The sequence below is a fragment of the Lepisma saccharinum genome, unplaced genomic scaffold (genome assembly GCF_977018435.1).
Source record: "Lepisma saccharinum unplaced genomic scaffold, izLepSacc3.1 HAP1_SCAFFOLD_182, whole genome shotgun sequence".
NCBI classification, from domain to species: Eukaryota; Metazoa; Arthropoda; class Insecta; order Zygentoma; family Lepismatidae; genus Lepisma; species Lepisma saccharinum.
In genome coordinates this window covers 626,490-654,379 of record NW_028142979.1, presented here as the reverse complement: position 1 = coordinate 654,379, position 27,890 = coordinate 626,490, and the positions used below count along the sequence as shown (strand labels likewise).

Genomic DNA, 27,890 nt, shown 5'->3' with positions numbered 1-27,890 from the left:
CATTTCCAAGCGATACTTGTTGCTGTCGCATGTCGCTTATTACTCCTGTGACTTCAGGCAATTTTATGTTCGTTACGTCAAAGCAGAGTATCTAATTGCACTAGCTTTTTACTAGGTTTTTAGAGCCGCGGTGGTGTAGTCGTTAGGGCGTCTGACTGCCAGGCGGGAGACCCGGGTTCGATTTCCGGAGTGGGTGAATAAAGGTCGGAATTATTCCGCACTGTTCCCGCATAAAGCAGCTCCGGGACTCAACAGCCTCATATCAATGGGTGCATGTGGGAATCCTGGAGGGCAAAAGCGGCCGGAGTGTGATGCTGATCACTTCGCCTCCAAAAAGACCTTTCCCTTAAATGTGCCTTTATGGCACTGTGGTGTGTTATATGCACTTGGAACTTTACCTTTACCTAGGTTTTTTGTACGAAATCTTTGGAGTTTGCAACCAGCACTCGAGGCTGCTGTGGATTTTGAGAAGAGGGTCGCAAATGAAAGAAGGGTCTGTTTGGGCGAGAAATTTTATTGCGATTGTCGCCAGTATGGCTGGAGCAGGGCCGTAGTAAACAATGGCAGTGACTACCTTCGGATTTTTGATGTGCCTGTTTCAATAATTTTGGGTGCTTATTTGCCTGCCTGTTTGAGAGCTTTTTAGACAAATCCGCACCCCGTACAGTCACGGACACTGCCGAGTTGTAACGATTCCATTGAAAGTCAATGTATTAATTACAACCCGCCAGTGTCCGTGACTATACATTACAATAATGATTTGAGCTTATAACAAAATGTAACGTACCCATTATACTTTTTCCCTATCTTTTCAGAACACAAAATGGTTGAAGCGTTCCTGAACAGCCAAGGTTATAGAATTCTAGGAGAGTATGGGAGGGGAGTACAGGGTATAGTAATGAGATGTTCAGATAAGAACAATCAGCAAGTTGCAGTGAAGATTATACCAAAGGAAGGCAAATGGAGAAGAAAATGTCCAGAAGAGATACTTGCACTTCAGCGCGCGCAGGGTCTGCGAAACGTCAATCAAATGATTTGCCACTTCTCCTCTCCCACCCATTGGTTTATAGTTTTAGAAGCTTGCTCTGAGATGAAACTCGTTGACTTTGTTAAGAAGAGCAACAACAGAGTGGAGACAGTACAAAAGATCCTACGGTAGGTAGTATTTAAAAAAAAAATGCTAATTTATATAATTAACCCTTAACTGGTAACGTGTTTTTTTTGTAGCGTAATTGGTAAGGTGGGGTGTTTCACATCCCACTTTTGCTTCCCCCCTCCCGATCACTATACACATCCCTTCCAATACAAACTCCCAACGCAGGTCAATTTTACTCATTATTTGTGATTTTTTTAATGATCTTAAATTCACTGTTGTTTGTGCTCTTTTTGTATTTGATTGAAGTGCGTACTGCTAGAGTAAAGCGCCGCCCGCTTAATTGTTTAATCTATTTGAGGTTTGTTCATTTTAGTATGTGTCAGCGCTGTGTCGCTGCTATAGTTACGTCAGGTCGCGTATGTGATTATTTGTTAAAGTATTTGCCTGGTAATATTAATTGCTCGTCGCGGCGAAATGTTGAAGTCCCGCCTGCTAGAGAGTATATGTTTGCGTCACTCAACGGAGGTTATTGTTATGTTTGGAACCACGTGAGGTGAAGTAAAAGGAAAACGTCCGCCCACGTGAGCGTAATTGCTGTTGAGACGCTTTTGTTTATGCTGGACAAATAATGTATTGTCACCGCACCCAGTGGCGGCTGCATAATACGTGCTACCGTGCTATAGCACGCTACTCAATTTACTAAAATGAAAAGAAAGGAAGGGACACATTTCATAGATTGAAGAAGATTAATAAAACACTGCAATGAAATGAAACTTCTCACGTTAAGAGGCTCAAAAATTTGCAGCGCGCTATGTATTTTCCTCACGCTCAACGCGATGGATCAAGGAGACGAGTTTGTCACCCTTACGTCTGAGACATCTGGTGGTGAAACTTCCGAATTACTAGCAGCCACCAACGATAGTTTCGCGAGCGGGCCCAACGCAAGAGTGTGGCTTATTCCGCGATGGAATATAGTTCCCCGTTCCATTTGTATTTTCCTCCGTCGCTGCAGTTCTTCCTCTACAATTTACCCATCCTTAGTGTAGCACACGAAACGTAGATGTACTTTGGCAGTATGTTATGCGTTAGACTAGACAAGATGCGAAAGGTTGTTTTACATTTCAATTTAATTTAGCGAACAAAAATGAAAGGTGAATGTTATGTTCCCAAACTACTATATGGAAGTGTTATAGTGTTATCTGTGTACAATGTTGCCATTTGATTCCTTTCCTAAAATATAAGTTACTCACTCTGTATTACAAACAGCAAAAAATAGTATACGCAAAAATAAAACTTTCACCCACAAAATACGAAACACGCGCCGACCCTCGTTCAAGCTCCCCTCCCCATCTTTCCGGGTCTGTAAATTCCTTCGTCGCAGAACATTCAACCAACACCCTTCGACTGCTTTTGTTTTGATTTCTGTCTGTCCCCGAGGCTAGGTTGACCAGCCACTCAGGTTGGGTTGGAATTTTCTATGCGATTGTTTTGGTGATGGTTATTCCGTGTTGTTACCAATAAATTCCAAAATCTGCATTTCAGGCCTCCTCGATAGCGTAGTGGATAACGGTGTCGCCCTGTGATCAAGGGGACTGGGTTCGATCCCAGGTGAGAACACATTATACAGTGGCTCGGAAACTGCATTGTACGTTAGTTCCGATTTGCCTATCTGAGCAACTAGTGAACCAAAACCTTCGTCTCTTTTCACGGCGAGGTTAAATGTTGAGCCGATGAAGCAGGGAATAGAACAAATGCACCAAAATATCCAAACCATGGCCATAATTCGAACCTAGAGCCTTTTAGAACAAAAGTCAGTTCTGCACCACCCAGGTGGCAGCTTTGGAATAATACACTCCTTGGTGGAAATATCGTCTGAGGTTTAATACCTGCCGAGTGGCTTATCTTTGGATAACACCTGCTCAGCGCAACGAGTCCAATTGTCTTTATCGTGTCGTGCCGACCTTCGTGGTCGAATGGTTAGCACAGCGCGCTACGACGCCAGGATTCCCGGGTTCGAAATCTTGGCTTGGGTATGGATGTTTTTTGTGAGTGTCGTCCTTTTACCAATTTCATAATATCATATCACTCATTCTCATTAGCCGAAAGTGGCAGAAAAACGATGAAAAATAAACCAAATAAAGCTTGGCCAACACTGACATTTGCGACTCCCATTGGGTATAGAAGGCCAGACAGTTCACACCGAAAGCAACATTTGACTACCTGGGACTACATATGAATGTATCATTGATATCGCTATTAAAAATCGAAATAGAAATTATGTTTCAATCTGAATAAAGTAGACATAAAAATATATTAAAGGCACAAATAAATACAACGTCAAGGCAAAATCAAAATATCTTGCGAACCATTGACGTGTGGTTAGGTTAGGCAAACAGTTAAAATTTCGTGTGGTAGTATCAGGATCTAAAAATTGCAAAATAATTGCGAACCATTGACGTGTGGTTAGGTTAGGCAAACATAGTTAAAATTTGGTGTCGTGGTAGTGTCAGGAATATATATATTCGCTTGTGAAACAAAAAATTTCGCGAAAATCGACGGTTACCATTCCGAAAACTAACGCCTTATTTTCACTTATTTTGCAATTTCTAGACGTTTCCGACAACTTCTAACTTCAGATTCGTGATTAGGAGGCTTCAATTAGTGAGTATGCCAAATATGAAGAAAATCGGAGAGGGGTTCGGTCATCTCAAGTCGTTCCTTTCAAGGAATGTGTTTCCGCTATATCTAACTGTTACCGAAAAAACAACTTTAAAATTACCTTACGCACTTCTCATGGACAAGATATTCTCAGTCGACAAGCGACAGTAAATATCGTAAAAGCGTGGGAATGAATGTAGAAGTAAATCGGAACCTTAGTAGAATGCATTTAGGGACTTTATTTTAATGCTATGGGAACCAAACCTAACCTGCCTAACCTAACCATGAAAGCATATATTGAACAAAACCTTAAGCAATCGCTAAAACGTTGCGGTATGTGATACGTAACAGACATACATCGAAATTGAATCTTGTAAAAATTATTTATAGGTGTTCCAGTAAATATTTGTACAATTCTCTCTTAACCCTTAAGTAGTGTCGTGGGTCCACTGGACCCATATTGAATATTTGAATAGTAGAATATGAAAATACGTTCCTGTATTTTCATTAATTTTCCTCTATCTAATTCAGTCTTTTATATTATTAGATTTATTAACAATAAAAACAAACTTTCCGCCACTCAACACTCCATCCTGATGCCCATGTATGTTTGAACTGTTTATTTAATGTGTAAACTGCACCACAACAGTGTGTGTTAAAATTTCTCTTTAATTTCAGGTGTGTGATCACTGCAGTGGCCGATTTGCACAGGGCAAATATTGGACACAGGGACATCAAAATGGAAAACGTACTATTGGGTCAAAATGATGTTCCTGTGTTATCTGATCTCGGTCAGGCTTTTCTGGCTGATCCCGTAAGTCAACGGTTCTCTACCAAAGGGGATGTTGGTACAATTGGCATGCAGGCTCCTGAAATATTGCGGGTAAGTAAATTTTCAGTGGGGGAGAAATTCTGCTTTTTGTCTAGAGTAGAGTTGGAAGTGGTCGGGAAAAATACTGCTCTTTTTGGGGAAAAAAACTGAGGTTTTTTTGGGCTTTTTTTTGGCATTTTTCACAAAAGTGTCTCGAATCCATGAAAATACAGGAGTTGGCAGTATTTTTCCTGTTCCATGGTTTTAGTTTATCTCCCTACTGTAAAATAGACACTCATTTCTAAATATAAAATACAATTTACATTATTATTATTATTATGGGGTGTAAGGGGTGATCCTTCCAGATAGTACACCCAGTTGTCAACCTCACTTCCAAGTAGTACACCCTGGACTGCATTTTGCAGACTAACGAGGCTCTGGTGACTTGCCATGTGCTGAGTGCCCCCTTTACAGCCTCCCCTTTTGGAATCACTTAACAATAGGGGTGATGGATTTCTTACTTTTTACAGGAGAAAGTACTTACGCAAATGTGTGGAAGTTCATGAATGGAGTTTTGATCCATTTTAATGCGAATGCATGTTGATTTCTGCGAAAATCTCTGTCCGACATGCTGTTTCGGTACTAGTTTACTATTGTTCGGACAGCTTTCTTCATTTACAGAAGAAACTACTTACCGTAATAAGTTCCTGTAGTATTGTCTAACATCGGGAAGGTGTTTTGTGATGCACTCCGCTCCCAAGTCCCGCCAACAGGGTTTTCATCCGTTGCAAGACGACTTAGCTGAATGAGGATCACTTCCGAAACCTGGAAGGGGGATGAGGTTTTCACCTAAACCCAACCAGGACCTTTTGACTGATAATCACACTCGGCTACCTTTTTCTCATTGCCAACAAGCATTTTTGATCTTTTCGCAGGCAGCAGCTACCTCAAGATATCCTACGTAAAGCTACAGCTTGGAATAGCGGTATCATATAAAGCTGGTAATATCAAAAGAAAGACGTTTTCCGTGAAACTGTTTTAAATTATTTTCTATTAATTTCGGTAGCCACTGCCACCATCCTCGTTGGAATTTGTTGTGTTGTTGCTTGGCGAGTTTCTGTTGTTTCTTCCTAAATCGCTGCTAGGTGTGCTGCTGTCGCTTGTATGTTGTCTGTTGTTCACCAGTGTTAATTGCTGCAGTAACGAAAGCCAGGCATGGTGTGCCTGACCACTATTTATGTTCAGTTCATGGTTGTAGTGCATGGTGGCGTGTGTTTCTTTAATTTTTGTGTTTATGAGAGTGTGTGCTTTGTATTTGACATGTACTTTCTCAATTTTATGGTTGTGGAATTTGATATGCTTGGAAAGTCCGGTGCTGGGTTTGGCAGTTTTTGTTGAATTCTTTCACTGATGGATCTGCCGATGCAATGAGCCTTGCACTCGCATTCAGCATCATAAGACACCTGGGTTGTTGAGGGGGAAGAGGAAGTACCGTTTATGCTTGTTTAGTTGTTCAGCTATTTTGGAGGTTGGTTTGTGTGCTATTTGGATGTTGTAGGGGCAGAGGGTTTTGGTAAGGTGGTTGGATGTGGTAGGATGGTAGGGAAAGAAAAACCACTGGCATCTGGTTGCGGGTTGTGTTGATGGTGCAGGTTGTGTGACTTGGATTTCAGCTTTGCTGCACCATGTGGAGAGTTGACATTCAGTATATCCATGTTTTAGTGCCAGTTCTGTGATGGTTGCTATCTCGTCCCTCAGGTCTTCTTCTTTGGAACAGTAGGAGGAGGCTTTTCGGAAGAAGTTTAGCCATACGTTTGCCTTTTGCTTGGGTGGATGGTTGGATAGTGCATGGATATATTGGTTGCCTATGCATCTGGTTTTCTGAAAACTGTGGTTGTAAATTTGTTGCCCCCACAGTTGATGGTGAGGTCCAAGATATTGATTTTGCTCTGCTTTTCATGTTCCATGGTGAATTTTAGTCTGGAGTGGATGCTATCTAGTTTTTCCAACAACAGGTTGATCTCTTCGGGTTTATTGTATATGACTATGGTGTCATCAGCGTATCGTACATATCTGATGAATTTGAGTTCCGGAGTTTGGAGTATGCTTTTTTCAGCCAAATGCATTACTATGTTTGCTGATAGTGGGTTTCCCATGGCAAGGCCTTCAGATTGCTCACAGAAATTATTTTCAAATTGAAAATAATTGTGTCTTAAACACACTTCTAGCAAATTGGCAGTTTCGGCTACTTCCAGTGCGGGGACTTTGTTTATGGTCAGCCACCTTTCAACTGATGTTAGGGCTAGGTTTATGGGTATTGCATTATACATGTCCACTATGTCGATGCTTGCGATTTTAGCACTATCTGCTTGCACTATGGATGTTACCAGGTTTTTTTGGCATCGGCACTGTTGCAAAATACATATGAGAGCTTGCGGTTGAATTGAGATATTTTGTTTTTGAGCCAGTTGGTAAGATGTATGGTAGGGTGGTTGAAGTCAGCCAGCTATTATGAGGCACATGGGATATAGTATGAAAGATTTGTGATCGAGAAACAGCAACAATATCGACTAAAATTAATCAGTAAATAGAAACAAGCCGTTCAAGTATTAAGAACGGAAGATTCCTACCTGTATCACTGGCAACGGACCAGGTGTTACCTTAGCCTTAAGAACAGTGTCCGGTCAAAAAAGGTAAAGATACCTGTAGAGTCCAAAGGAGCCAGACACATGACACAAAGGATGCCAAAAAAACCCTCTGCAACCTCAAAATATAGTTTTGCATGCACACACAGACACATACCCCTAACCCCCTCCCTTGCAACACAAGTGCTTCTCCCTGAAAATTTTCCCATTCCCACGAAACTTCCCTTCTGGGAAGAATGCCCCAGCGAATACCATTGAAGGACGAGGTTAAACACAATGAACCATATCGCGTGGACGACACACCGTCCTCTAGCACCCGTAGCATTGCACGTGCAGTGGGAGTATTACAGTCGACAGTGTGGCGTGTCCTTCATGATGATCTGCTGTATCCCTATCATCCACAGCGAGTCCACGCGTTGCAGGCTGGGGATTACCCACGACGTGTGGAATTCTGTCAACGACTGTTGCAGTTTTGTACCGACGATCCCCATTTTTTGCGCCATGTGCTTTTCACGGACGAGGCAACATTCACCCGTGAGGGCATCTTCAATTGCCGAAACAGCCATGTGTGGGATTATGAAAATCCACATGCAGCAGTCGAGGTGCACCACCAGACCCAGTTTGCAGTGAATATCTGGGCAGGTATCATCGATGAACAGATTATCGGTCCATACCTGCTGCCACCACGTTTAAATGGCCGCCTCTATCGCACCTTTCTTGCATCAGCCCTTCCAGAGCTGCTAGAAGATGTACCCCTCAACGTGCGACATCGTATGTGGTTTCAATTGGATGGAGCGCCTCACATTTTGATGGCACAGTGCGAAACCTTTTGCACCGTACCTACCCACAGCGCTGGATCGGCAGAGAGGGCCCCGTCCCCTGGCCCGCCCGTTCGCCTGACCTCACACCAATGGATTTCTTCTTGTGGGGCCATGTGAAAACACTCGTCTACGAGACCCCGGTGCCTGACAAGGAAACATTGGTAGCGCGGATACTTGCAGCATCGGCCGAGGTGTGTACCATGCCAGGGATTTTTGATAGGGTTCGCCAGAATTTCCTGCGACGCTGCAATGGCTGCATTGAATGTGGTGGTCGTCAATTTGAGCAACTTTTGTAACAACGTCAGTCCGGGGTACGACTACGTACTACGTACTATTCCTATCTGTAAGTGCACCTTTGCGTGGCAATAAACCTCCTGTGCCCGTAGTTGCTGTGTTTGTCCTGCTGGCGCACGACCTCTGTGTGATATCCCCTCGGTGCTGCTACGGGGAATCCCTCATCCCGCATTTGTTGTCTCCTTGACAGGTACCATTCCCCGTCCGGTCCTCTTTCTCTTTTGTTGAACCATGCTTTGTTCTTGCTGCGGTGTCTCCCCTCTGTGTTTGGAGACTCCCCACGCGCTGCATGTGTTTGTTTCCCCCTGTGCAATTGTTACTTCATGCTTCATTGCTTCTTTTCTCCCTACCGTTGTCTATCGCTACTCTTTCCCTTCACTTGTCTTGCGGGACACTCCTATTTCCTTTGTGGAACCCCATGCGCATGCGTTGCGCAGCTGCCGCCTAGTGTTTTTCGGATGGGCGACTTTGGTGTTCCTTTTGACTTCATTTGTTCCGCCTTTCTATCTTCACTGGTACTGGCTGTACAGAGGTGTGAAGTTCATTTGCACACGTTTTCGGCGTTGTCTAGCTCCTCATGGAGGCATCTCTCGGCAAAGTGGAAGGGGAACTTTCGTCTCTATTTCATGGGAGGTATCTGTGGTTTTCGTTTGTACTATACCTTTAGAATCACCCTGTATAAATAGTGACCCTTGTATAATGCATAGAATTCATCTTCAAATAGTTAAGGTAAGTTATTTTTTTTTTAACCATTTAACCATTTTTGTTCATAATCACTATTTTCCAATGTATTCTTCTGTTTTTCAGAGTCTGGTATATGATAGTCGTCATCTAGACATGTACAGCGTAGGCTGTTTGGCATACATGTTGCTGTACGACAGTCTTCCTTACATAGGTACCACTCAACAAATTGTACATCAACAATACCTCCACATTCCATCTTTTCCATCCAACCCGGTTGTAGCTGACTCTGGAAAGGATTTTATCCGGTATGTCTAATTTTTTTCTATATATATTTTTTATCTTATATTTGAAGGGTACAGGGGAAAAAAGATGAATGTCACAAAATCACAAAAATTGATATTTTGCTTCCTTGATATTAAAGGCAGTCCACACTAACGGTTAAAATGTCAAAACAGGCTTAAAGTGCTGAGAGAGACATATTTAATGAAGGTTTAAAAAAACGTGTGCAGGGGAAAAACGATAGATGTCCTAGGTTTACAGGGCAAAAATGATGATTGTCCATCCATTGTGTAGGAACAGATCGTCGCGTACGATATGGACTCATTGCGCAATATAACAACAACAGCCTTTACTTGACAGACGCATTGTCGTCTCAGTTCTGACATTGTCAGTTTGAATGCAGGTTTTGTTGGTTTCACAGTGTTCGCCATGAGTGACCCAGAAGTGGATGATAACTTTGGGAGAACAAAGGGTGAGTGATGTTAGAAAGAAAATGCTGTGCAGTACTCATGAAACAGGGACAGACTGCAAGTGCTCTCATTTGAAACGCTTTGCGGTGATACCTCCTACAGAAAGAAATAACATAATTGTGCAATTTAATAGAATGGACAATTATAATTCACAAAACTGTTATCTAGGGGGTTTAATTACTGTTAACGATGTTTCACGAAGAAGGCCAAGACAAAATCAGGATGACGCCAATTTACATACACATTCATACAGTTACAAAGTCCGTGTACTTGGAGGTGGAGTAATGGCTGAGTTACCTGTTTGTTACAAGGCATCCGTGAGCTTCAGATTGTACTCACTCAACCAACTCAACTTGTACTACACAGGAACACACATAACGGCGCTTGGTCTTCAAGTGTGACAACACTTGAAAAATGCAAGAGAAACATCCAGCCTTATTTAGAAGAAGCTGAATTTGTGTATCCATCAAGAAAATATGATATGGCACTTCCAATTTCTTTTGAAAAATATAAAGACTTGCAAGACTTGAAGAAATTCTGTCGACAATATGCAAGAAGGTTCTATGAAGAACTTCCTCATAGTGACAAATGAGTGACTTTATGAATTTGCATTTTGTTCGTGTATTTCACAAAGCATTCATATTCTTTATTGAGGTATTTACAATTCAAATGGACATTCATCTTTTTTTGCTTTTTTTTCTGTGCGAATAATGGACATTCATCATTTTTCACCTGCAAAATGTGCATTAAGAACGAATTTTGCCAAAAATGTGTTTTTTGTCTTTACATTATTAGACACACTGTTATATCATTAGTTAAACAATATAATGCTTCAGATTATGTAAAAATTTCATACAGTGCTAAGCCACGGCATCTCGGAAACGCCGGACGAAGATACGATGAAGGTTGTCATGGATACTTTGTCCACGGAACTTGGCATCAGTTTTGGTGCCTCTGATGTGGATCGCCTGCACAGGTTGGGCCCCAAATGTACTCGTACGTCGGCTGAAGTTGTACAGCAGGGGCACCATCCGATCATCGTGAAGTTCCTGAGGTACCAAACTCGGGAGCACGTGTGGAGAGCCAAGAGGAAACTCAAAGGAAGCGGCCTCCTGATAACAGAATCCCTGATGGCAACGAGGCAACAACTTCTCCGCCATGCCAAGGAGACGTTCGGGGTGAGGAGCTGCTGGACGTCCGATGGCCGGATCATCATCCAGGGCAGCAATGGCAGGACAAGCATCAACACAACTCGCGAGTTTGAATCTCTCCTACAGCGCTAAGGTGAAGCAGCAAACCGCAACGACGGAAGCGAAACAAAAGGGAACGAAGGACATCTCATAAATCGCCACAAAATGTACTGCATCTCTGAGTTTATGTACTGTGTTTGTTTCAGTGTGTTCTTTTGTGTTTTCGTACTTAAGTGTGTGTGTTTTTGTGTGTGTGTGTGTTTTAATCATATTTCAAGTGTTTGTCGAGTGTGTGTGCGTTCATGTCAAATCTGTGCAAGTGTTAAAAATAACATGCGGGTGTTCTCCAGTTTATTTTGGTCATCCACTTCAATACATGCAGCAAGAGAATCCTGGTTTCAGTACTGGTAAGTCCAATAACACTGATCGGCATGAAAATCCTCCCACGAGGATGAAAGGGTGTACCCTATAGATTTCGAGTCGCTGATTACGAATATCGCATTGAAAAAGTTCCAGCACGTAAGGTTTTTTTTAGGGGGCATTTTCCATAAAAATTTACCGAAATATTGTATTTTTCTAATGAAATTGTATTTTTTATGCTTGGAATGCATAATTGTGTATTTTTACCTTAATCCAAGAATTGTTACTATATCCTAGGAACATTCTTTCTCCTGCCCCCACAACCCCCCACCCCGAAATAGAAAAAAATCCAAATACACCCCACCCACTCCAAAAAAACAGTGAATTCTGCCACAACACACATTTTTTTGAGAATTCCAGATAAATGTCAAAACAAAAATGTGAATAATATTGCATTTTAACATTACTGCTGGAAGAAATATTTTCACGATGTCCCATGAGCCATAAGTGACTGGCTCTAAAATGGATGATATCTTACAGTTTTTAACTATGTGTGACAGGCTTATTTGTGTACATTGAAGTTCAATGTTTTATTTTCGTTACACTCTTCCTACACTATCACCTCGGCTTCCTTCACGGTAAAAGGATTCGTAATCACTTATGGTCATTCGTTGGCACCCCCTTGTCTAGACGACAAACAGGATGTAGCTGGAAAAAGGTGCCAAGACATCCACCTCGTTGTCCCATGAAGCAGATATTTTACTTCCGAGGTGATCGTGGTGTAAGAGAGTCGCGTTACTCTGTGTCTGTTTATATCGTTAAGGAAAAATATTTCTGCGTGAAATATTGACATTTGTGTTAAACCAACATGCCACGAACTTGCAAAAAGACGGTAGATTCATTCTTCTACATATGTGGAGAAGTGGTCTTCAAGGGGCAAAGTAGGGCATTGTCACCGTTCCTAAAGACAGCGTACCACCTGTACTTTGGGTGTAAAGTCGGCGACCAGGATCGCGATTGGGCTCCCAAACAAAGTTGTAACTCGTGTGCGCGTACTCTAAAAGGATGGTTAAAAGGTACACATAAATCGATACCATTCGCCGTACCTATGGTTTGGCGCGAGCCCCGGGATCATGTTGCAGACTGTTACTTCTTCCTGACCAATTTTACAGGTTTCTCAAAAGGCACGAAGCATAAAATACAGTATCCTGACTTGGATTCCGCGAGGAGACCTGTCCCACATGATGTTGTTCTGCATGTAACCGTACCACCAGACTCATACACACTGAGCAGTGTTTCATCCGACGAAGAACCTGCGACTTGTCAGGATGTTGCACAATCTTCGAGTACGCATTCAGATCCCAATTACGCCCCAGTGTCTGACACTAAGGAACACATGTGATAAGTCAGGAAGAACTGAATGTTCTGATCAGAGACTTAAACCTTCCGAAGACCAAGGCCCTGTTGCTTGCATCACGACTTCAACAATGGAATCTACTTGACCGAGATGTGAATATATCGATGTACAGAAAAAGAGAGGTGAGCCTAGTTCATAATTTTACAAAGGATGGTGATTTGGTGTATTGCAGTGACATTCCGTCGCTTATGGAACAACTGAAATTTGACTATATCACTGAAGAATATAGACTGTTCGTAGATTCGTCGCGGACTAGCCTGAAGGAAGTGTTACTACACAATGGCAATCAATATCCTGCCATCCCTGTTGCTCATGCTGTGCATATGAAAGAAACATACGAGAACATGCGGAACCTACTACAGAAATTAAATTACGAACAGTTTAAGTGGTGTGTATGTGCTGACCTTAAGGTTATTGCCATCCTCACCGGTTTACAAGGAGGTTACACCAAACACTGCTGTTTCTTGTGTCATTGGGACAGTCGAGCCAAAGAGCAGTATACCATCACAAAATGGCCACCAAGGAACCAACTGGTCCCAGGAGAGATGAACGTGGCTAATGAACCTCTTGTGGATCCGGAGAAAGTATTCTTACCACCTCTCCATATAAAATTAGGTCTAATGAAGGTATTTGTCAAGGCCCTGAAGCGGGATGGTGAAGCATTTACTCATATCAAAAAACTGTTCCCAAGACTGAGCGAGGCCAAGGTGAAAGAAGGTGTTTATACAGGGTCTCAAATCAGAGACGTTTTGAAGGATCTTACATTTCCTTCTAAGCTGAGTGATGCGGAACGTGTGCAGTAATTTTCTCAGGAATCATTAGTCACCTAATTACAAAGACATTGTGGGCAGGTTAATTATTTCATTTCGTACCATGAGGTGTAATATGTCCCTCAAGTTACATTTCCTGCATTGTCACTTGGACTTCTTCCCTCAACAGTACAGCTTGGGGGAGGTCTCCGATGAACACGGTGAAAGATTTCATCAACAAATAGCCACCATGGAGAGGCGCTACAGTAGGAAATGGAGTGTGAATATGTTGGCCGACTTCTGTTGGAATGCGACACGCGAGACACCCTGTACAAATTACAAGAGGAGCAGGAACACCAATTCACATGCAAATGTTGAACTTTTACTCTTTATGTAGTTGTATCTGCTTGTTTTATATTGAAATTCTGATGATAGCATGCAATTCTATATGGGGGGAGAATAGCACCTTTGCGTGGTAATTGAAACCCGCCCCCACCCCCTCCCTCAAAACTGGTACGTATTGGAGAAAAACGGGTTGCGGATTCAAACTCAGGAGCTCGAAATCTATAAGAATCACCTAATTTGGTTCATGGGAGCGACAAAAAGTTTAATTTTGCCGAACAGTGTAATATACCTTATTTTCACTCCCGGACCAGGCTAGTTGTTTTTGTATCTATTTTAAAGAGATGGCAACACTAAGCCCAACCACGGCCTATTTTAAGAAGCTATGCCAAATGGAAGTCGAGTCCAGCGCCCAACCCTCTGCCGACCCTCCCTCGCTTTCTCTTCCCCATTCCCACCCTGCTGTAACGGTACTGAAGGAGGAGCTAGCCAAACACCCAAGGGCATTCCATGCAGCGCACGTCAACTGTCAGAGTCTTTTGTCCCACTACGACGAATTCCTAATGTAAACAACCAAAAAATCCTCCTCAGCAGAGTGTATCGACCCCCGAAAGCTGATTTTGAAAATTTCGAAAAAGAAATATCAATTTTTTTACCGATATACGAACATTGTATTATCCTGCGTGACGTAAACTTCGACCTCTTGACCTTAAAACCGGAAGTACGGAATTACAAAGACACCATATCGTCTCTCAACCTATCAACCTGTTCGTTAAAAGCCACACATCGTTCTCACCAAAGCGAAACGCTTATTGACCATATATTAACAACCAACCCACTAAAAATTCTAAATTTCGGCCAATTTCCAGTTCCAGTCATATCGAAGCACGATCTTATTTTTCTGTCCTATTCTCTGAAAACATATAAATATAAACCAAAAGTAATCTCCTTCAGAGATTTTAAACGGCTTGATATTCAAGCCCTGAATATTGAAGCAGGAAACATGCCATGGCACCTCGTGTCCTCTTTTCAAACAGTTAACGAGAAAGTGAATCTCTTAAACTCCCTCATTCTTGATATTTACAACAAGCACGCGCCCGTGAAAAGAAAGAGAGTTTCGAGACCTCCCAGCCCGTGGATCACCCCTGAGATTCTGCAGCTGATGTCCCGTAGGGATGCAGCATACAGGCGGTATAAGTCCGCACTCAAAGCAAACCTGCAATCAATACATGATTATTTCGAAGAATACCGCATTCTTCGGAATCGGTGCACGCAGGAAATACGAAAGAGAAAGTTTTGCTTTGCAGGACAACTATTAAACTACAGATCGCAGCCGAAATCGCTGTGGAATAAACTTGAAATGTTCGGCGTTGGGAAAAAATTTAATAGTAATGAAATTGTTGGCATCTCCACAGAAGAACTAAATGGCCACTTCCAAAACGTATCAGGTATAAATCCTGAAATTAAGAAACGTACAATCGACTCCATAAGTGTTCATAAAAGCAACAACAACAATAGTTTCGATTTCTCTTTTATAACGCATGTAAAGGTCCAAACTACAATTAATAAAATCAAATCCAATGCAACCGGAGCAGACGAAATTTCAATTAACGTGTTAAAATATATTGCTACCCACATCTCACCCACAATTGCAGATATTTTCAACACATTTGTGTACACTGGCACATTCCCAAGCATTTGGAAACTCGCTCACATACGCTCCCTGGCTAAAATCACCAACCCAGTAACCGCTGAAGATTTTCGACCGATCAGTATTCTCCCAACTTTGTCAAAAGTATTTGAAAACATCGTTCACGAGCAAATTTTTAGCTATGTGCAATCGAAAAAATTGTTAAACCCCTTCCAGTCCGGTTTCCGCCCACATCACAGCACCAGCACAGCGCTCATTAAAGTGGTGGATGACGTAAGGTCGGCGATGGATAAAAGATATTTGACAATGCTAGTTCTCCTCGATTACAGCAAAGCCTTCCAAACCGTAGACCACGATATCCTTCTGGCGAAATTGTCATCTTATTTCAACTTTTTCCAACCCGCTCTTGACTGGGCTCGCTCATATTTAGCAGCCAGACAGCAACGTACACTCGTTTCTGACAATAAGTCGTCGTGGCTGCCGACGAATTGCGGTGTACCCCAAGGTAGTGTTCTTTCTCCGCTGCTGTTCTCCATGTACGTAAATGATATATCTGGAAACTTTCAATCGACAAATTACCATCTGTACGCTGATGACGTCCAATGTTATTTGTCGTTCCCTAAAACAAGCATCAATATGGCCATCAAAGCCCTAAACACTGATATTATGAACGTCTGCAAGTGGTCTCAGGCAAACGGCCTGCGAGTAAATGCTGAGAAAACGAAATGTATTTTAATTGGCTCACGTCAGCTCATTTCCACAACAGAGAAGTCCTCCATCCCTGACGTTCTTGTCAAAGGAAACCCCATTTCGTTGTCGCTTTCGGTCAAAGACCTGGGAGTCGTTGTGGACGAAAACCTCACTTGGAGTGACCATGTGAAGGCCATATGCAAAAAATCGTACGCAGCATTACACTCGCTGTACCGCCTTAAAAATATTTTACCACAAGAAGTAAAGAAAACACTCGTGGAGTCGTTAGTTCTGTCCCAAATAGACTACTGTGACTTGACATATATTGACCTCAACGGTGAACTAGGAAGACGTCTACAGCGAATACAAAATGCATGTGTGCGCTACATTTATAATATCAAATTTTTTGACCACCTGACCCCGGCTTTCAAGGACCTAGGCTGGTTCGACCTTTCCACTAGCCGCCGCTTCCACGCTATTACAGCGCTCTACAAAATAGTAAACTCACGAGAGCCCTCCTACCTACTTTCTCGATTTCAACCCCTAAGTTCAGCACACACCTTTGCCACCCGTTCGAGAGACAACTCTCTGCTGGCCATCCCCTCCAACAAGACAACGTTTTATGGAAATTCCTTAACGGTCACTGCTACCAGAGCGTGGAATGACCTCCCCAACGACATAAGAAACTCGTCTTCTCTCGGCCAATTCAAATCAAAATTAACAAATAATCTTCTGGAGTGAAATTACAAGTACTGAAAACAGGGAAATAAAATTAAACCTTCGTGTAAACTTGTAGGACCAACACCCACCGACTTTTTCTGTAATTTGATTATGTTTGTTGCGTGTGTGTTTATATTTTACGTATTTTTTTACTTAGTGTGTATGTATTTTTGTTTTTATTTTTTATGTTTTTTTTGCATCTTTCTCTTTTATTTTTTCTTGTTTTTTTTTGGTATCTTAATGTTCTTAGCTTAAGTGTAGAATTCCTCTGAATTCTGGGAATTATGCATAAATTATTATTTTTTCTTTGTTTCAGTTGGTGCCTACACCCATTGCCAAGTTATAGGCTAACTCCAACTGAGGCTTTGCAAAATAATTTTGTGAAACAAGGTAAGAATTGTTTCCATTTCAATTATTAAATGTTGCTGTTTTACCTGTGTGGAATAAGCGAAAAATCAGGCGAAACCAGGCTGGCTCAGTAACTCAGTGGTAGAGCAATGGCACGGTATGCCAGATACCCAGGTTTAAGACCTGCTCCAACCTGCATTTTTCATTGAAATTTTGTGAATGTCCATTCATCAATTTCATCATTTCATCACTCATCCCCATCTTTGCAAATTAGCCAAGAGGCACAAAACGCGAAGTAAAATAAACTAAATCAATCAATCAATCTATGTAGTACATTCCCGTGTGAATTAATCGGAACAAGATATTTTTATGCATGATAGTCTCAAACTTGACTATGGTTTCATGATAATGAATCTATGACAAATCGTGTAATACAAATTATATAACAGAAAGAAGAACATATTAGCTATTAAGTATAATAGGAATTAACAATTATAGGGGGCGTTTATGGGTTCGAAATCTGGTCTTCCGTTAATTAAGGCATGGATGTTCATTCACATAATAGAAATTTAAATGTACCATTAGAATTAGAATTAAGACACGGCCATGTACAGCTTGTGTTCCCAGTTCATTTCTTCACCAGCTGGCAAGTCAAAGTGTGTTTTTACTGCATTGTCAATGGGATAATTTAGCTGAAGCTCTATGGGTGCAAAACAGTGGAATGGTTGACGCTTCCGTTCAACAAGTTAACAACTTTAGTGACATATTCTGGCCAAGCATTATGCGCGCCTTCACAGACCACTCGCATAACCCGGTTCAAATCTTTGTGTATCCTCTCTACTAGGTTACTGCTCGGTTTGTATACCGGGGTGTAAGCAACCTTTATGCCTAGAGAGGCTAATGACTGTACATATTCATTTGCCTTGAACTGGACTCCATTGTCACTTACTATTAAGTTTGTTATCCCGAAATGTAAAAAATAGATATCAATTAGCTTCCGTAGTATGCTGTCGGTAGTACTGTTACGTAATGTGTATGCGGTTAGAAACCTAGTTTTTGCATTTTGAATAGTTAGTAAGAACCTTTCACCTCTCTTACCCTTGGTAATGGGCCCTGAATATCTATGAACAAAACAATATCTCTACCTTCCATACTGTGCATTAACAGCGTTCGTCTAGGTGGGTGTGTGTTATCTTTAGTACTTTGACATGTAATGCAGTCTGCAACATAAGATCTGACATCTTTCCTCATATTTCTCCAATTATACAGTTTTAAAATCCTTCTCATCATTTTATCTACCCCAAAATGTCCTAAATTGTCATGGTAAGCTCTAAGAACTACTGGTACAAATGATTCCGGTATGCAGAGCTTCCATTCATTCAAAAAATGATAATCCCTAGTAACTAATAAGTTGTTTGACAAAATTTTGTAAAACTTAAACCAATTTCTAGATCTAGTTGAATTTTCTGTGTGTGTACCATCAAAAAACTGTATGATAGGAAGAAGTATGGGGTCTTTCCGTTGCTCCGCAGCTACGAAGTCAACGGAAAAGTCAAGTATCTCGTTATGGAACGTTTCACTTGTGGCATTTATATGTAAGTTTTCAGTTTCTTTATTTTCAAAAGTCCTGCTTAACAGGTCTGCCAGACCATTTTCTTTGCCCTTGCAGTAATGTACTTGAAACTGGAAGGCTTGCAACTGTAAAGACCACCTGGTCAGCCTAGCATTCCCGTTTTTTGAGCTGTTTAGCCACTGCAAAGCATGGTGGTCACAAATGACTGTAAATTTAGTACCACCTACATATTGTCTAAATTTAGAAATGCAAAAGATTATACTCAAACACTCTAGTTCAGTAATAGTGTACTTTTCCTCATATGGTCTCAATGTTCTACTTACATAATAGATGACACGAGGCTCCCCGTTATCAATTTGAAATAGATATCCCCCTATGCCAATTCCACTCGCATCTGTCTGTATGAAAAATTCCTTTTGCATGTCAGGGTGGTGTAATGTAGCATCCCTGGCTATGGCATCCTTCATAGATAAGAAACTATTTTCTTCTTTTCTACCCCACTCCCACTTTTTGTCTTTCTTAAGCAAGTCTGTTAGTGGTTTACAGATTTCTGAATAACTGGGAATGAATTTTCTCAACCAACCAAAAGCACCTACAATTTTCTGTAGTTGTTTCCTAGTTCTAGGTCTAGGAAGTTCAACTATTGACTGTATCCTATCTTGATTTATGTGAATCCCTTTCTGATCAATTGTATGGCCTAAATAGTTTATTTTCTCTTTGCAAAAGGAACTTTTCTTCAGTTTGATGGTCATGTTAGCAGCCCTAATCTTCGAAAATACTTCTTTTAAGAGCTCTATGTGTTCTTCGAAAGTCTCTGTCCTAATACACAAATCATCTACATAGATCATTACTTTATCTGAAAGTGTATCCCCCAGTGTTCTATTCATAGCTTCAGTAAAAGCTTGCACTCCGTTCGAAGAACCGAAAACTAACCTTTTATACTGGTATAGTTTACCATCGAAACTGAATGCTGTAAGTGGTTTAGACTCTTCTGTAATCAAAATCTGGTAAAAACCTGAAAACATGTCTATGGTGGTTATGTATTTCTTGCCTTGAAAACCTTGCAAAGCCTCATCTATCCTAATAGGCTTTGTTTGAATCAATTTCTGGTGCAAGTTGACATTACGCATGTCAGTGCAAATGCGTAGCAACCCATCAGATTTCGGTATTACCACCAGGGGGTTGAGGTGACAAGATTCACTAAATTCTATTATATCCCACTCTAAAAGTTTCTGTAAGTGTTCCCTGACTTGAGATTTATAGTTATACGGTATGGGATAAGTCTTCGCTACCAAAGGTTCTGTGGTATCTACCTCTATTTTATGCACATACTTATTGCAACACCCAGGCTTATCATCAAAACTAACTAACTAACTAACTCTCTAGCTTTCTCAAACCCGAAGGTTCATGGCTGCAGCAACACAGGCCTTCCATCCTTCCCTATCCTGAGCAAGTTCCATATACTCTTTTCCATCTCTACCGATTTCCCTTAGGTCCATCTCAACGTTGTCCCTCCATCTTCGTCTTGGCCTTCCTACAGGTCTCTTACCATCAGGTTTCCCAACAAGAATCCTGTAAACTCCTCTTTCCTCTCCCATTCGTGCCACATGGCCTGCCCACCTAAGTCTTCTTGATTTAATTATTCTAATAATATCTGGACATGAATACAAATTATGTAGTTCTAAATTATGTAACCTTCTCCACTCACCTGTTTCCTCATCCCTTTTAGGTCCAAAGATTTTCCTAAGGATCTTATTTTCAAATACTCTCAATTTATGTTCCTCTTTCAATGTAAGGGACCAAGTTTCGCATCCATATAATACTACAGGCAAAATTACGGTTTTGTATATTTTAACTTTTAATTTCTTAGATATTAAACGAGAAGACAAAAGTTTATGAAGAGAGAAGTAACATGCATTTCCTGAATTAAGCCTACTTTTTATTTCCTCTTTAATATAATTTTCATTTGTTAATATTACTCCTAAGTATTTGAATTTGGGAACTGGTTCAAACGAGTTGTTATCAATAATTAGATCTTGATTATTACCTAACACTTGGTTTCAGCCTGTAAGCATATATTTAGTTTTCTCTTTGTTAACTTCCAAACCTATCTCTCTAGCAGTTTTGAAAAATATTTTAGCATTATTCTTAATTGTAATCACATCATCCCCTAGTAAGTCTACATCATCTGCATATGCTAACATCTGAGTCACACCATTTAATTTTAGTCCTTCTTTAGTTTCTTTTACCTTCCTAACAGCATATTCTAAGGCAAAATTAAAGAGCAATGGAGATAATGCATCTCCTTGTTTTAACCCATCATGAATTGTAAATTTGTCAGACATATTAATACCTACACGGATTTTACTTTCTGTTTCACTGGTGCATATTTTTATCATACTAACAAGCTTCTTAGGTATTCCAAACTCTACTAATATATTATATAATTTATCTCTTTTGACCGAATCATATGCTTTTTTGAAATCAATGAATAGCTGATGGACATTTTGATTATATTCCCACTTTTTTTCAATTGTCTGTCTGCTGTGAAAAATTTGATCTGTAGTTGATCTGTTACGTTTAAATCCACATTGATAATCACCTATAATTTCATTAGCATATGGGGTTAGTCTTGTTAAAAGAATGTTAGACAATATTTTGTATGTTGTTGAGAGTAGAGAAATTCCACGGTAATTATTGCAGTTCATTTTATCACCTTTTTTAAACACAGGAACAATTATGGATTCTTTCCACTGTTGAGGGATTTCTTCTTTATTCCATATTAAACAAATTAATTTATGAATTTGACATATTAATGAATTTCCACCATATTTAATTAACTCAGCTGGTATTAAATCAATGCCAGGTGCTTTGTTATTCTTTAGCCTTTTAATAGCATCTTTAACTTCAGTCAAGTTAGGTTCTGGAACTAAAGGTTCTGCTGTGTGTACTTCATTTACTTCTGATTTATCTCCTACATGGACATTTAAAAGGTCATTAAAGTAGTTCTTCCATCTATTTAGAATATCGCTTGGGTCAGCTAGAAAATCACCGTCTTTATCTTTTATCAAGTTTACTTTAGGTTGCCACCCCTTTCTAAACTCATTTATACCTTTATATAGATCTCTGATATTTTTATTTTTGCTGTTTGTTTCAATTTCGTTAATTTTGCTTTTCAAGTAATCTCTTTTTTTACTTCTAAACGTGCGGTTAACTTCTCGCTTTATTCTATTATAATTGTTTAGATTTGTATCATCAGAGTTATTTAACCACCTAAGTCTAGCCTGATTTCTTATTTCTATTAGATTATGACATTCATTATCAAACCATGGCTTACTTTTTCTTGGTTTATGGTATCGTATACTTTCTTTAGCTGCTGATTCTATTGCATTACGTATGTGCTCCCAATTCTTATTTACGTCTGTTTCATTTACATTTTCATCATCATTTAAATCCTGCAAAACATCAAATCTATTTGACAGTTTAATTTGGTAATCTTTCTTAATTCTTTCATCAGCAAACTTTCCTGTATCAAATTTTATAACTTTTAGATTTTGTTGCTTATGATTTATCACTGAGAGTCTTTCTCTTAATTTAGCAATTACTAAATAATGGTCACTGGCACAGTCAGCACCTCTATGTGTACGAACGTCAATTATACTAGTATGCCTTCTCTTATCAATGAGAATATGATCTATCTGATTATGAGTTTTACCATCTGGAGAAGACCAGGTATATTTATGGATATCTTTATGTTTAAAAGTGGTACTTTTCACAATTAAATTCTTTGAGGTTGCAAAAGTAATCAATCTTATACCATTATCATTACTTGATTCATGAAGACTTTCTTTACCAATCGTAGATTCACATGTTTCTTCGGAGAAGCCAGGGGACAATGCAGCCTAGTACGAGCCCAGTGGGCTTTCAAATCTTTAGTCAGAATACTTTAAAAGAATGGTAAGTATTTTATCAAACAAATACATCCTCTGAAAATGTAGTTTGAAAGTTAATCATTGTGTAGTAGGTGATTGTTTGGTGATCAACATACTTTCATTGTAAAATGTGTCTGCAACAAGTTAAATCATGATTGAAAATAAAGCTTTGTTTCATCATCAAATTGTTTGTTCCTTGCATCACTTGATTTAGAATCTGTGGCAGCAATTAGGAGGGAAGGAGGGGGGGGAGTTATTGCCACTGCACTATGCTAAACCATATGTACCAAGGGAAAGTAAACTGCCCTTGCCCCCTCCTCCCCTTCAGTTTTTGAACCCAATTGCTGCCACTGTTTGGAAGAGTGTTCTTTAGTTAACTTTCGTGTTCAAGAGGTGCTGTGGGGCACATACATACTTTTCTTCCTCTCAGTAGGGCCAAAGAATAGTTGAGGAAATTAATTTTAAAAAATGTTTGATTAGTTAAGCTCGTATGCAATTAATCTTTTTTTAATATAAAAAATATGGCTGTTTATTGCAAAGAATTAGTGATACTAATTTAGTATAATTATATGTGAAAGTGAAATTTGATGGGGTAATTCTATTGTTGAGTATCTTAACTAAAATTTTGAGAGCCCCCACCAAATGCAAATTCTTGTAAAAATTACTTATTGGTTTATTTGTGTGTAAGAAGAGAATTTGTCTTTTAAACCAGTTTGGAGGAAATTATTTCTATTCTTTTTCAAAATAATCATACCTGAAAATGTATGTTGATATATTTCGTGCCTGTGGCCTCCTTTTACTGATGTACAAATCATTCTCAAACAGTGCCAAATAAGATATAAGAAACTGTCTTACCCCTTGTGCTGGAAAATACATTATTATTCATTATATATTTATAAACAGCACATTGATTATTTCACAAACTTCTCATTTGCATCACCAAATTAAAGCTAAAAATCGAGGACCATTTCATCATGTCATGGTGAGGATGTTTATCAAAAATTGATATTGAAATAAAGAATGTATGGTTGGATGTGGTGAGAGCCAGTATACAAAAGGGCTTCCTTATATTTGAGCTTAGTATTTGATCTAATTTAATTTGAACTGTATCTTCCAGTAACTAACAAAAAAAGGGGTGGGGGAGAGGTTATTGAATGTTAAACAGATTTTTGAGTTTCCATTGTTTTTCTGGATTTCTTTGATGTATGGTTTGTTTTTTTCCAATCCTGATTGTTTTATAATTTAGGATACATTTTTGCTTTTGTATTTAAAGGTTTTCTTTTCTTCTTTTTACAATGCTGCCTAATTCATAATTGGGAAAAGAGAGACACGGCAGTATATAAATACGGAGAAACTAGTACTCACTTTTATCCGCGGAGCTGTTTTTTTTCTTTTTCGATTAATTTCAGTGGCCACTGCCACCATCCTCCTTGGAACTTGCTGTACCGTTGCTTGGCATGCATCTTTTGTTTGTAGTTCTCTGGCTGCCGCTAGGTGTGCTGTTGTTAACTGTGCATCTGGGTCTGTGTCGACTTCTATTTCCGGGCAATAACTGTTGTTGTAGGGGAATCCAAGTGTGGTGCGCTTGCCCGCTATCAATGTTTAGCACGTGCGGGAAGTGCATTATGGCATGCGTTTCCTTGATTTTGGTGTCTACAAGCGTGTGGGCAGTGCGTTTAACTTGAATCTTTTGAATTTTATGGCTATTGTATTTGATATGTTTAGCAAGACCAGTGGTGGATTGGGCTTTTTTCGCATCTGCTAGGTGCTGTTGGATTCTTTCATTGACAGATCTGATGGACCTGCCGATGTAATGTGCCTTGCATTCACATTCTGCATCATATACATTATCAAGGGGGGAGAGGAAGTACCTTTTGTGTTTGTTCAGTTTATCAGCTATTTTGGAATTGTGTTTGTTTGCTACTTCGATGCCATATGAAAGAAGGGCTATGGATATGCGGTTGGAAGTGGTGGGATGGTAGGGGAAGACAAACCATTTATATTGGCCGCTGGAGGTTGATTGTGTCTGGGTTGCTTGCGGATGGGTTGATTGTGGTTGGTTAGGGTGTCTGCCCTGTATTTCCGCTTTACTGCACCAAGTGGAAAGTTGTGCTTCAGTGTATCTATGCTTCAGGGCTATTTCAGTGATGATGGCTATCTCCTGTCGTAGATCCTCTTCTCTGCAACAGTAGGCGAAGGCTTTTCGATAAAAGTTCAGCCACACATTGGCTTTTTTCTTGGGAGGATGGCAAGAGAGAGCATGTATGTACTGGTTGCCTGCATCCGGTTTTCTGTATACAGTGGTTGTGAATTTGTTAAGTGCACGGCTGATGGTGATGTCCAGGAAGTTGATTTTACCATGTTTTTCTTGTTCTACGGTGAAGTTGAGCCTGGGGTGGATGCTATTTAGCTTATTCACTAGAAGGTCGAGTTCTTCTGTCTTTTTGTATACGACTATTGTGCCGTCCGCGTACCTTCCATATCGGATGTATTGTAGTTCTGGAGTGTGGAGTATCTCTTTTTCAGCCAGGTGCATGGTGATGTTGGCTAAAGGAGCTGATAGCGGATTACCCATTGTAAGGCCCTCGGATTGATTGTAGAATTTATCCTCAAACTGAAAGTAATTGTGTTTTAGACAAACTTTCAATAGCCTGGTTATCTCTTGTACCTCTAAAGCAGGGATTCTGTTTGTTGTCAGCCATCTTTCGCAGCGCTAGGTCTATGGGGATTGAACTGTACATATCTACTATGTCAATGCTGGCAAATTTTGCACTGTCAGCTTGCTCTATTGAAGTCATCAGATTTTTAGCATCAGCACTGTTGCGGAACACATATGTTAGTTTGTGGATGAGATATTTTGTTTTTTAGCCAGTTTGTTAGGTGGACCGTGGGGTAATTGAAGCCAGCTATTATAAGGTGCATGGGGATTCCGTATATGCTAAATTGAACAAAATGAGTGGTGCTACTGGAACCTAACCTAACAGGCCTAACCTAACCTCGTAGGCATACCTCGTTCCCGTGATGGTTCGTGGGGCTATTGTGAATTTTTGGGGCTAACGTCAATGGTTTTTGTGGCTACCCGTGGCTGGTTTTTGGGGCTAACATCAATGGTTTATGGGGCTGGCTACCCATGGATGGTTTTTGGGGCTAACATCAATGGTTTCTGGGGCTAACGTCAAAGGTTTAATAATTACTCTTTATGTCAAGAATTGAACTTTTTTCATGAAAAAAGCAAAATAGCACATTGAAGAATCTTTTGCAATGCAGAATAGGTAAGTATGTATGTTAAAAATGACGAAATAAATGAGTGAGAGGTGTTGGGACGCTATCGAAGTTTTATCTAATTTTCTATCTTAGTTGTGTAGCAATTTGAGTTAAATATTCAAATTGTAGATTTTTAAAATCTTATTCTCCACCAACAAACACTGCTTAAATGCATATTTATACGAGACATGACATTTGAGATTAACTGAAGCATTTATTTAGTCAATGTGCTGGCTCCTGTTATTTTGAAGATTTGAAGTTTTTTCAAAAAAAATATGGACAGTTGTGTGGCTATTGTATTAAAAAATCAATTATTACGCATTCATCCAATCTATTTTGGAATGATTATTGTTACGATGTATGGGGGATAATGCATCCATTAACCTGGGGGGGATAGAATAGTGTAGGGGGAGGGGCAGATGAAATATAGGGTTAAGTAAAGCTAAAAAAAAAGTTACTTTCACTAGATACGCTGTTGTAATTAAATACTTTAGGGGAATTATGACATGCTTGGGGGGACATGCCATTGACCTTGGGGGGAATGGGCACCCCTGTTCATACAGGTATTGTACCGAGGAAGTTCCAGCATTGAATGTCTAAAATTAGCTGTATTTTTTACCCTCCCCCCTGCCTCTGTAGCATAACAGTTTGTGAGGGCCAGTGCCTACACATCGCCTGACAGCCTCACTCCCACCGGTGGGAGATCATCCAACAAGTTACGGGGTGGCATGGGGTCCGCACAATGAACCCCCAGTCGTTTTTGTAGGTTTTCTATGACCGGGTTACACTACTAATTCGTAGCTCCCCAATTTCTTCACAATGGTGGGTGGCTACCGTTACCATACACGTACCAAAATCTCAGGAGAAAAGTTGTTACGCTTACGACTTGAGTCCTTATCAGAGAACTTATTAGAAATTTTGGTGAAAAATGAAAGCTCGACCAGGACTCAAACCTGGGTCTCTGCTGTACCATGCCATTGCTTAGTTGGTAGAACAAAACCAGCCAGAAACCTGGGGTTTGAGTCCTGATCGAGACTGCATGTTTCACTAAAATTTCATCTCTGTGTGCGAAATCGTAAAGCGTATTTATTACCTTATTCCATTACATGCCTGAATGGGGATGGGATTATTGATAGAGGTTTAATACTCCTTTCACAAAACTTTCCAAAAAGAAACAGCAGATTCATGAGAAAATGGTAAAATATACAATTGGCTAGTAAAAGAAATTAAAAACTATTATCTTAAGAACACCATTATTCTATTAATAATGTATATTAATTAATTATTTTTCTCTAAATATTTCGGCACAAGCAACCACTGATTCATAATATCTGATTCCAGGTTGATTTACTGGTTATGGGTGCGAGCGTTCTCAGCATCCTTTTTATAGAACTACATCTTACGAATATGGTAAGCTTTCTCCATCAGTGCACACAGTGCCATCATGTTTCTTCCCCAGGAACCAGCAGTTTACCAAGAAGTACTCATCAGGTGGGATGTATCGCAACTATTCCCTCAACACTTCTTTGGATCCAAGCCCCTTGGAATAGTTTATCAGATGCTTTGTTGAAAAACTGCCTATGTTTAAGTCAACTCATTCTTCCATATCAACTGACAAAACTTAAAATCTAGCCACTGTCTTTCCATAACACATCTCTGGAAGTACATAGCTTTCCTTCATGAAATTTTTAGTTTTGATTTGCATGTTGTAAATATGGTGTACCCGCGTAATTGAAAGCAGAATGTGATTTTTTATTAATCTTAACATGTTATTTGTTGGACATACTTTGTCACGGTGCTATGTACAAATTGTAACTGTAAATGAATAAAAACGAATATTTGTTGTTTTGTATTCTCATCTGAGTTTGCATGTAGTGTTGAATTTTATTATATTTG

At 40.0% G+C, this 27,890-nt stretch overlaps 1 protein-coding gene across 1 annotated transcript; it reads left to right on the top strand.

Annotated features, from left to right (window-relative positions):
• Positions 1-1,090: 1,090 nt before the first annotated feature.
• On the top strand, positions 1,091-27,473 carry LOC145982455 (uncharacterized). Its single transcript, XM_083115930.1, has 6 exons — positions 1,091-1,155; positions 4,433-4,637; positions 9,133-9,314; positions 17,194-17,267; positions 22,661-22,755; positions 27,336-27,473. Exons 1-5 carry the CDS (start codon positions 1,091-1,093, stop codon positions 22,702-22,704), a joined length of 570 nt encoding a protein of 189 aa, XP_082972056.1. The 3' UTR covers positions 22,705-22,755; positions 27,336-27,473.
• Positions 27,474-27,890: the final 417 nt, after the last annotated feature.

What these genes read in the sequence shown, in the direction of transcription:
- LOC145982455 (XM_083115930.1), top strand. Translation starts at nt 1,091, where the DNA reads ATGAAACTCGTTGACTTTGTTAAGAAGAGCAACAACAGAGTGGAGACA. An exon ending in TCTGGAAAGGATTTTATCCG is followed by an intron (nt 9,315 to 17,193) that starts GTATGTCTAATT and finishes TCTTTGTTTCAG; the next exon opens with TTGGTGCCTACACCCATTGC. An exon ending in AAATAATTTTGTGAAACAAG is followed by an intron (nt 17,268 to 22,660) that starts GTAAGAATTGTT and finishes TACCAATCGTAG; the next exon opens with ATTCACATGTTTCTTCGGAG.